This window comes from Aythya marila, assembly GCF_965140915.1.
Source record: "Aythya marila genome assembly, chromosome: 3".
Taxonomy (NCBI): domain Eukaryota; kingdom Metazoa; phylum Chordata; class Aves; order Anseriformes; family Anatidae; genus Aythya; species Aythya marila.
Window position 1 is genome coordinate 119,678,968 of NC_139044.1, and position 9,061 is coordinate 119,688,028.

The window sequence follows — 9,061 nt, forward strand, 5'->3', positions numbered from 1 at the left end:
GCTCCCGGAAGCGTGCGCCCGGTCCGCCGCCCCCCCCGGTCCGCCGCTGCTCCGCCGCCCCGCTGCCGGCGCCGGGAGGGAGCGGGGGGAGGCGGGGGGGGGAGGGGGCCGCGCCTCCGGCATGAGGCGGGGGGGGCCCGGCCGGGCGCGGGCCGGGCGGCGGCGGAGCCAGGTGGGGGCCGGCGGGGGCCGGGAGGGGCCGGGGAGCGGGGGGCGGCGGGGCCGGGAGCTCCAGAGCCGGGGGGGGGCTGGGGGGGGGGCACCGCAGGCACCGGGGGGCTCCGGGGGGCTCCCGCTGCTCCCGGCGCCGGGACCCGCCCGGCCGGGACAGGGCCGGGGCCGGAGCTCCTCGGTGCCCGTCGAGCGGGTGGGAGCTGTGCCGGGGCCCCTTGGCTGCCTTGCCCCGAGTTGCCCCGCGGCTGCCGCTCGGAGCGAGCCCCGGAGCGGCCCTGGCGGTGGGGCACCGTGGCGGTGCCGTGGCTCCCCCGTGGCCGTTGCCCTCCCGGTCTCACCCCCACGGCCGCAGCAGAGCCCCCCTGCCTGCTGTGCCCGGGGGGGGCCGCGGGCGGTGCTCCGTCTGACAGCTCGCTATTCCTGCTGGCGCATCCCTTGGTTCGCAGCCGCCCTTCCCAGATAAACTCCTGTTTGTGCGGCTCAAATCCCACTGAAGGTCTGCTTGGACGTGCTCTGCGCCTGCTGGCTGAGGACGTGGCCAGTGAGCCATGGGAGCCTGCTGGGTCCTGCTGCCACAGCTCTTTGTGCAGCCCTGTGGCACCTCTGCCTCCAGCAGGGCTCAGCCCCTCTCATGCTGTCACATTTCTCTCTGCTGTGGTTGGGGACGGTGTCCCTGCTCTGGACTTGGACGAACCTGTACTTACGTACTTGTCCTTCTGACGTCCAGGTCTCTGCAGCAGGCCCAGTCCCCAGTTGCAGGACTTGTTCTGCTTTCTCCATGGTTCAGTTAATAGAGCTGTGACACATCTGAGTGATCCTTGGTGTGTAAGCTGCTGCTGCGGCAGTAGCTACAGCAGTAGTAGACTGTACTCAACAGTAGCTGAGACTGTTCACGGAAAACTTTTATTTATCTGCAGGTCCTGGAGGGAGTTGTGTGTGTTGGACTTTGTGGCTGTCTCAGGGAAGCTGTGGTCGTGCCATGTCAGCGATGAGTCCCCACTGACAGGTACCTCGGGGCCAGAGGCAGGGCTGGTTAGAGCCCTGATGGTGCTTTGTTTGTCTTGTGCAGCCCCAGCGGTTCAGTCAGGATGTTCAGGTGCTGTTGTGGGAACGGCAGGCACGGGCTGTCCCCTCATGGTCAGGCCGCAGGTGGCTGCAGCTGCTCCTGCTCTGGTGCCAGCTCTGGCTGCTCTGATGGGCAAAGCCCGTGGTGATGGCAGCAGTCGTCCGAGATGCTGCCCTCCCTGCTGGCTGAGCACATCCTTCCCTGCTCTCTTCCTGCAGTACCTCTCACTCTCTAACAACTTTAAAAATCAAACTGAAGTCAAGTTTCCATTGGGTCTCCAGTTAACAGCTGCCTAGAAAACACTTTGTTACCTGGGGTGCTGCAGTGCGGTACCATGCATGTCCCCAGCAGAGCAGAGGTAAATAGACTCCTTGCTCTTACCTGGGTCATCACTGACACCTGCCTCTCCCAGTGGCAGTGTTTTTGCTGATCTGTCTGTGCTCAAAGGGAAAAAAGAATAAAAAAAGGCAGAAGCTGCTCGAGGAGGAAGGATTCAGCAGTGCCATGGGGTTGTAAAATATAGGGTGCAAATTCCTGGAGTGTAGAGAGCAAGGAGAGCAGTGGACTGACTGGTCCTGGTGTGTAGAGGCTCCAGACTAATGTGAACTCTAAGTAAGGGAAAACTGTGACAGATTTACCTCGTTTCTCCTGTCATCATCTCCTTGCTGGTCACTGAATGAACTGGCTCTTGGGTCCCTTGGCTCAGCTGCCCATTTTACAAACAGAAGGGGAGGCTGAGGTCTCTGCTGCAGGGCTTGTGCCAGGGCAATGCCCTGGGCCCACGAGAGACAAGTGGCTGGTTGTGGGCCAGCCTGGAGCCTGACAAATGCTGCGGATCCCTCAGCTTTTCCTGGAGCTGTTGCTATTTTTTTTTTTTACATGGTGCAGCCGTGTGGACAGCCCTAGGGCTGGCACAGTGGGGAGGGTGAAGCCACAGCTTGGTTTCTGTGCCTGAAGGGTATCGGGATCTGCTGGGTGCTGAGGGTTCGTTCCTGCATCCGGGGACCCTGTGTTCACTCTCACGTGCAGTTCCTTTGCAGGCTGATGGGCACGGGCTGCAGCTGGAGATGGTTGGGCCGTTGCCTGTGGGGATGCTGGCTCCAAGGCCCGGGTAGGACACAGCTTGGCCTGCCATGGGGGCTGTGCCGGGGTTGCCACCGCCCCGCTAGCCTGACGGCAGCCTGACGTGCCACCATGGAGCGACCTGCGTGGGTGCCCCAGCCCCCCCACGTCCTGGACTTCTGTGGGCAGAAGCCGGAGGTCAGCGGGGAGATGTCACCAGACCCAGAGCAAGAATCAGGGGACCCTGAGGAGACGCACGTCGCGCTGCCCCTGGGCGAGGATGGGGAGCTGGTGGAGTGCCCCCTCTGCCTGCTGCCCCAGCCTCCTGAGGCCTTTCCCACCCTCGCCTCCTGTGCCCACCGCTCGTGCCAGGCGTGCCTGGAGCAGTACCTGCGCATCGCTGTCAGTGAGAGCCGCGTGCAGGTGGCCTGCCCGCACTGCCCCGCCGCACTGCAGCCTGCCGATGTCCACCGCCTGCTGGCCGAGCCCGCCCTGCGTGACAAGTACGAGGAGTTCCTCCTGCGGCGGCTGCTGGTGGCCGACCCTGGCACCCGCTGGTGTCCTGCGCCGGACTGCAGGTGACTGCTGGCCCCTCGCGTGGAGCTGGGAGCAGGGCACGGTGTGGATCCCCCGTTCCCACGCTGGTGGAGGCGATGGGCTTTCCTGGCTGGGAGCTGGTGTGCAGCACATTGTGCCTGTGTTCTGTGAGCCTTTCACGGGCTCTGTCCCGTTGTGACATGATTCTGTGCAGTGTTGGGCCTGTTCTGAGAGGTGTTCTGGTCCTGACTGTGGCTGTGTAGCCTGTGTAGCTGTTAGGACTGGAGTGCTTGGCCATGTTGGGCCTGTCTGCGAGGCCCTAGGAGAATTCTGTGGATGCGAGGCGGGGAAGGCTTTGCTGCGGTCATTTTGCTGATGAGAGTTGCACATGGCTCTCGAATGCGGGCTGCTTCTCTGACACAACGCAGATCTGGGACCTGCCAGCGCACAGCCTGTCAGTTCTGGGGAGGGGAATGACCGTGTGCCGTGCTGGGATGTGGCAGGGGGCCTGTGGGCACTGCTGGTCCCCCCACGCTGACCGTCTTCTCCCTACAGCTATGCTGTCATCGCCTATGGCTGTGCCGAGTGTCCTCGCCTCACCTGTGGGCGTGAGGGATGTGGCACCGAGTTCTGCTACCACTGCCGTCAGCCCTGGCACCCTGATGGGCCCTGTGCACCAGCACCGCTGACCTCCAGCCTGGCCAGCCCCTCGGCACAGCTTGTTCACCCAGAGGAGTCGGCCAACGGTGAGACCCTGGTCTGGGATGGGAGCAGGCAGTGCAGGGATATGGCACGCCTGAGCAGTGTAACTGGGTGCTCTGCTGCCTTCCTGCCCCTGGGGATCCTGGAGCTGTGACCCAGTGTTTCCCACCAGCTGCCTCTGCATGGAGGTGTGCAGCCTCTGTGCCAGCTGCTGGAGCTGGGGATGGGAAGGACCCAGCTATGCTGGCGGTGCCTGGCTCCCCCAGACACCCATGGGACGGGCTGCAGTCCTAGGACAGGGGGTGGGGGAGAGCGGCACTGTCCTGCTCCCGCCGCATTCCAGCCCATCTCCCTTCCCCCTGCCAGTTGAGGCTGAGGACATCAAAGTCTGTCCCCGCTGCAGTGCTTTTATCATGAAGATCAATGATGGGAGCTGCAACCGCATGAACTGCACGGTGTGTGGCTGCCTCTTCTGCTGGCTCTGCCTGCAGGAGATCTCTGACGTGCACTTCTTGAGGTCAGTGCAGGGCTGTGGTGCACTGGGAGCTGTGGGAAGTGCTGGGGGACTGGTGTGAGGGTGCTGCCAGGAGCTGAGGGGTGGCCTGAGGAGACGGCAGTGGGCTGAGCTGGGGGGTCTGCTGCCAGGCTCACGGGGGTGCTATGATGTCAGGCTGGGGAGCTGCCAGGAGCTGTGGGGCTGGTCTGGAGAGCATGGGGGGGCAGTGAGGTTCTGCAGAGAGCCACGGCCATGTGCTGCCGGGTGTGGGGCTGGTGGGTTGTAGCACTGATGGGGGGAGCAGCAGTGTCACAGAATTGTAGGGGTTGGAAGGGAGCTCAAGACATCATCGGGTCCAATCCCCAATGCTGTCCATGTCCAATGCTGGGTCTGGCAGAGCTGTGGGCCGGGGGCTGGCTGTCAGCACCCCACAGGCAGGTGTTCCTGGTGGCAGCAGGAGTAGGGTATGGGACCGTGGCTTTCTGCTGCCCTGGAGGGTCACAGGTCTAGGGCCGGGCAGTGCTGGCGTCTGTCTGCCTCTGTGCAGGAACCATTGGCCCAATCCCACTCTGTCCTCACAGCCCCTCTGGATGCACCTTCTGGGGAAAAAGGCCGTGGTCACGAACCCGGAAGATCCTGTGGCAGCTGGGCATGGTGCTGGGGGCACCGATGGTGATCTCCATCGTCGCGGGCATTGCTGTGCCTGTCATTACCATCGGGCTCCCCATCTACATGGGTAGGAAGGTACTGGCCCTGGGGTTCCCATGGTCCTGCTCTCTGCTGAGCCTGGCAGCCCATGGCCAGAGGCCTGGACAGATTCACAGTGCTCAGCACTGTGTGTCCCCATGCCACCATTTTTTCCCCACAGCCCCTCACTGTGGGGAACCTATCTGCTGTCCACCCCAACACCCCTTGCGAGGGAGGGTGTTCTCTACGTGGGGAGGTGGGGGCATGAACAGAGGCAGTGGGTCTGTGTGGGCCAGGGTGTTGTCCGAGGACACCTGAGCTGTGCTGGCAGTGCTGTCATGGCTGTCCCTCCCCGGGGAGAGGGAGAGGTGGTCTGGGCAGTGGTGGCTGGAGCTCTGCTGGGGTGAGGAAGAGCAGGGACAGGGCCTGGGGACTGTGTGTCTCTGCAGAGCCCCTTCAGCTGCCTCGCTTCTCCTCAAGGTGCTGGGCCAGAGCCGGAGGAGCAGCTTGTCAGGGTGCCAGCAGTGCTTCTCTGTCACCAGCAGTGTCCTCCTCTCTCTGTTTGTGTCCCCCATCATCACAGCTGTCACAGTGGGTAAGTGTACCAGGACAGCGCTGGGAGCACTGCCCACGTGCTGGAGAGCGTGGGGCCAGTGCATAGGGCCATTGCAGTGGAGCATCTCGGGGGGGTGTCTGATGCACAGGGCTCCTTGGGCTTCCCTTGGGGGGAAGGACAGCTAGGGCTGCTGCTGAGGGCTAGGCAGTAGCTACATGTCTGCCCGCAGGCATTGGCGTGCCCCTGATGCTCACCTACGTCTACGGGGTGGTGGTGCTGTCACTGTGTCGGAGCCGCAGCGGGTGTGGGGGTGGCCGTGGCCAGCCTGGGGACCTTGGTGTGGTGGAACTGGAGAACCTGACCAAGTGTGAGTCCTGCACTGCCAGCTGTCCCCCTGGCCTGTGCCCTCCATGGTGGGGTGTGTGTGTGTGTGGGGGGGTGGTGGTGGTGGTGTGGCACACAGGCCGTAGTCCTGTCTTGTGGCTCTGCAGCTGTGACAGCTCCAGGGCCAGGGTTCCCTGGGGACTTGTGTCTGTTCTGCCCTGAGTGGCTGGGAGGCTGCAGACTGGTTTCGTGGGGGACAGCGAGTGCTGTCCAAAGCATTTTGGGATCAGTTCATGTGCCTGTCTGCCAGGAGCCTGCTCCTGATGGTGAATGGTCCTTGTGGACACAGCGTTTAGCCCCATCTCTCCCTCTGCTAGTGAATGAGCTGTGGTCGGTGCTGCCCAGCCCCAAGGGGGTCGAGGATGGCGTCCCAGACACAACCACCTCCTTTCCCAGCAGCAGACATAGCCCACACCACAGGGCCATATGGAAGGAGCAGGACAGCCAGTCAGCCAGCACAGTGGCCCTCGCAGGGAGCATGCTAAGTGAGGGCCAGGACGTGTCCTACAGGTGAGCAGTTGCTATGCTGAAGCGGACTGTGTGTGTGTGGGGGAATACTGACAAGTCCTTTGCTAACAGCCTTCCCTGTTCTTACTGTACTGGACAGGGACTCTGCAATGTTCCCCCGCTGGGCTGCTGCCCTAATCTGTGTTTGTCTGCAGGGAAGGCATCAACATCGAGGTAGAGGTGGCGATTGAAACGGTGCCACATCCTGCCCGAGAGCAGAGCCTGTGCAGTGCACTGTCAGGCCAGAGTCTCTCTGGAGACTCCCTGGGAGGAACTAGCGACAGGTACAGTGTCACAGGCATCCCAGCGGAGTGAAGGTGACCGTGCAGCAGTGAGCTGGAAGATTCTTAAGACAGAGCACCCACCTCAGCTCCCATTGACACAAAGATCCCATACCCTGTGGCAGACTTCTGTGCCCTCTGCATTGCATCACCAACCCCATGAACTGGGTCCTCTCCATCCCCAGGCTGGGCAGGCACTCACCGTGCACTCAGCCCTGCCTGCTCCTTGTACCCACCCCATTGCACCTCTACCCTGAAGGCAGGCTAAAGCACCATCACTGCTGAAATAAAACTACTCTCCAAACATCATAGGCTCTGATCTGTGTCTGTGTCCAGACTGGTACTGCATGAGGCCAGGTAGGGGTTTAGGATAGACCAGGCTCTGCACGGGTGCAGGTAGTGGAAGCTTCAAGCCAGGCATGGGGCACAAGTAGCAGGCCAGGGGGCAGGGCAAGAATGTGGCTTGTCCCTTGTACAGACACCTCAGCAAGCTGCATCTTGCAAGCGCTGGACCAGTACAGGACAGGGCTGGAAGCTCAGATGTTGCAGAGCCTCAGCCAGCACTGTGACAGCAAACTGAATAACAGGTAGGGGCTGAGCCCTGCCCCAGCTGGGCCAACCCCTAGTACATCATGTACAGCAACCATAGATCCTGAGTGCTCCCAGCAACATACCCCGGGGGCTTCAGTGCCTTTGAGTGTGGTGCAGGGCAGCTGCTGCTGGGGCCCAGAGCCGCCCAAACAGTGGAAGGCCACACACGGTGCTGAGGCTCCTTACAATGATTCATGTTGCATCCCTGCCTGCCTGCCCTATGCTGCCCTGTGTCTGTGTGTGTGGGGTGAGGGGTAGGGTGGTCCCAAGGCTGCAGGTGAGGCTAGCAGTGGGTGATGCTTTATCATGTGGGGTGCTGCAGGATGGGGAACCTACCTAGATCCTTGTGATAGGCACCTTTTCCAAAGCAGAAGCAAAAAAAACTGTGTTGCCAGTGGTGTGGCTTCTCCCAGCTGCAGGAGGTGCCAGCAGGGAGGTCAACCCCAACACCTGGGCTCCTGCTTTTTTTCTGATTGCTGGTGGCATAGGATACAGGGTCCCACTCTCATGATGCTATCCTAGAGCTCCACACAGCCCCACGCTCCTGCTCAGGGTCCTTTCTGGTCCCCAGCACAGTTATGATTTTTCACGTCCTGCACCAACTTCCCAACACATCCTATAATAAATCCTGTGCACTCCCCATCTTCTCTTTCCCTGCATGTATCCCCTACAACAAGGCAACCCCTCCCCTGTGCTCTCAAGATGATCCCAAGAGCACTTCACAATTCATGGTGATGGATTTCATGCCTGGACCAGGCTGATGATTCTCCTGGGACAGCCCTGGGAAGGGCCTGGGCAAGGGCTGTGTTTTCCCCCATCTGCTATTGTACTTCTATGTCCTGGATTTTAGGAGATGGGCCTCTGATGGGCTGGTATTTTTCTTCTGATGGACCTGGGGTAGGTGGGTTAGGTTATTAATCAAGTTACTCCTGCCATCGTTTCTTTGTGCCTTTGTCCACGCAGATGAGCTTCTTACCTAACCTAGTATCTTAGGCTTCCCGGTCTCTTCAGTAATTGAGTCAGACCTTTCCAGGATCTGGCCCAGCCCACATCAAAACCTGGCTCTCAAAACCCTTAGCCTGCCCACCAGCAAACACAGCTTGATGTTCCTGAGCCATCACGCATTGCCACACGCATCCCTGCTCAGTATTCATGCGCTCTGACCTCTCCCTTTTTGCTGGCACTCAGATCCACCCACAAGAAAGAGACCACTCAGTAAAATAGCTAGAAAAGATCACTTTGTGTTGTGTGTGTAAACAACAACTGTCCCCTTTTATGCCCTTTTCCCACACTTGTTACACCCTAACCCTCTTCCTTCTCCCAAACATGCTGTAGCAGTCCTGCCTGCCCCACATACCCCCATCCCCAGCATCCCATGCCCTGTAGGCAGCAACCCTCCTGTTGATGCTGGGGAGAGCTGCCTCTCAACCCCTGTGGACCTTGACTCTGCTGAGGTGACCAGGACCCCTCAGCACTGCTTCTTGTCTTGTTTGCATTCATGGAGATGAGCTATTACCACATAACATAATGGTCAGTCTTAGCAAAACTCCTGATTTTACCCTTTTAACGGAGCCACCAGGTTAATAAAAATAACTGTGTATACAAAGGCCTTTGACATGGCACGACATACCACAAAGCATTTTGATTAAAAGTTTGCAAGACAAAACATCAACAGAGCACACAGCAAATGGTCTAAAACTAGTTACATCTCAGTACAAATTACTAATGTGAGATCATTGCTAATCAGAATCATTTTAGAACCAGTCTCTGTGGGTCCCCTATGTCTTATATTAAAAACTCTTTAATGACCTGGGAGAACACTGAATACCAAGCCCTCCAGAGAGATTCCTCTCAGCAAGAACAAGACAGTCTACCACCAACCAGTCAAAGTGGTTTTTACTCCACTGAGCAAACCTGCGCCTCTGGGCTCAGCCTCCCAGCAGGTATTTACCCTTCCGCATGAGGCTCTACAGCATCACTACTGTCACCATCCTAAAAAGAATGTGTGGAAACTAGAG

General features: G+C 59.7%; 1 protein-coding gene across 7 annotated transcripts; it reads left to right on the plus strand.

Moving 5' to 3' along the window:
* Positions 1-14: 14 nt before the first annotated feature.
* On the plus strand, positions 15-6,755 carry LOC309876579 (E3 ubiquitin-protein ligase RNF19B-like). Of its 7 annotated transcripts, none has more exons than XM_082757034.1 (10): positions 15-38; positions 1,092-1,180; positions 2,281-2,880; positions 3,395-3,585; positions 3,908-4,058; positions 4,619-4,781; positions 5,205-5,319; positions 5,510-5,647; positions 5,982-6,174; positions 6,327-6,755. In XM_082757034.1, exons 3-10 carry the CDS (start codon positions 2,435-2,437, stop codon positions 6,484-6,486), a joined length of 1,557 nt encoding a protein of 518 aa, XP_082613160.1. In that variant the 5' UTR covers positions 15-38; positions 1,092-1,180; positions 2,281-2,434; the 3' UTR covers positions 6,487-6,755. The 7 variants fall into 7 exon arrangements, with proteins under 7 accessions (XP_082613160.1, XP_082613161.1, XP_082613158.1 ...); XM_082757035.1 differs by lacking the exon at positions 15-38 and adding an exon at positions 42-172 and having other exon boundaries at positions 2,270-2,880; XM_082757032.1 differs by lacking the exon at positions 15-38 and adding an exon at positions 42-172.
* Positions 6,756-9,061: the final 2,306 nt, after the last annotated feature.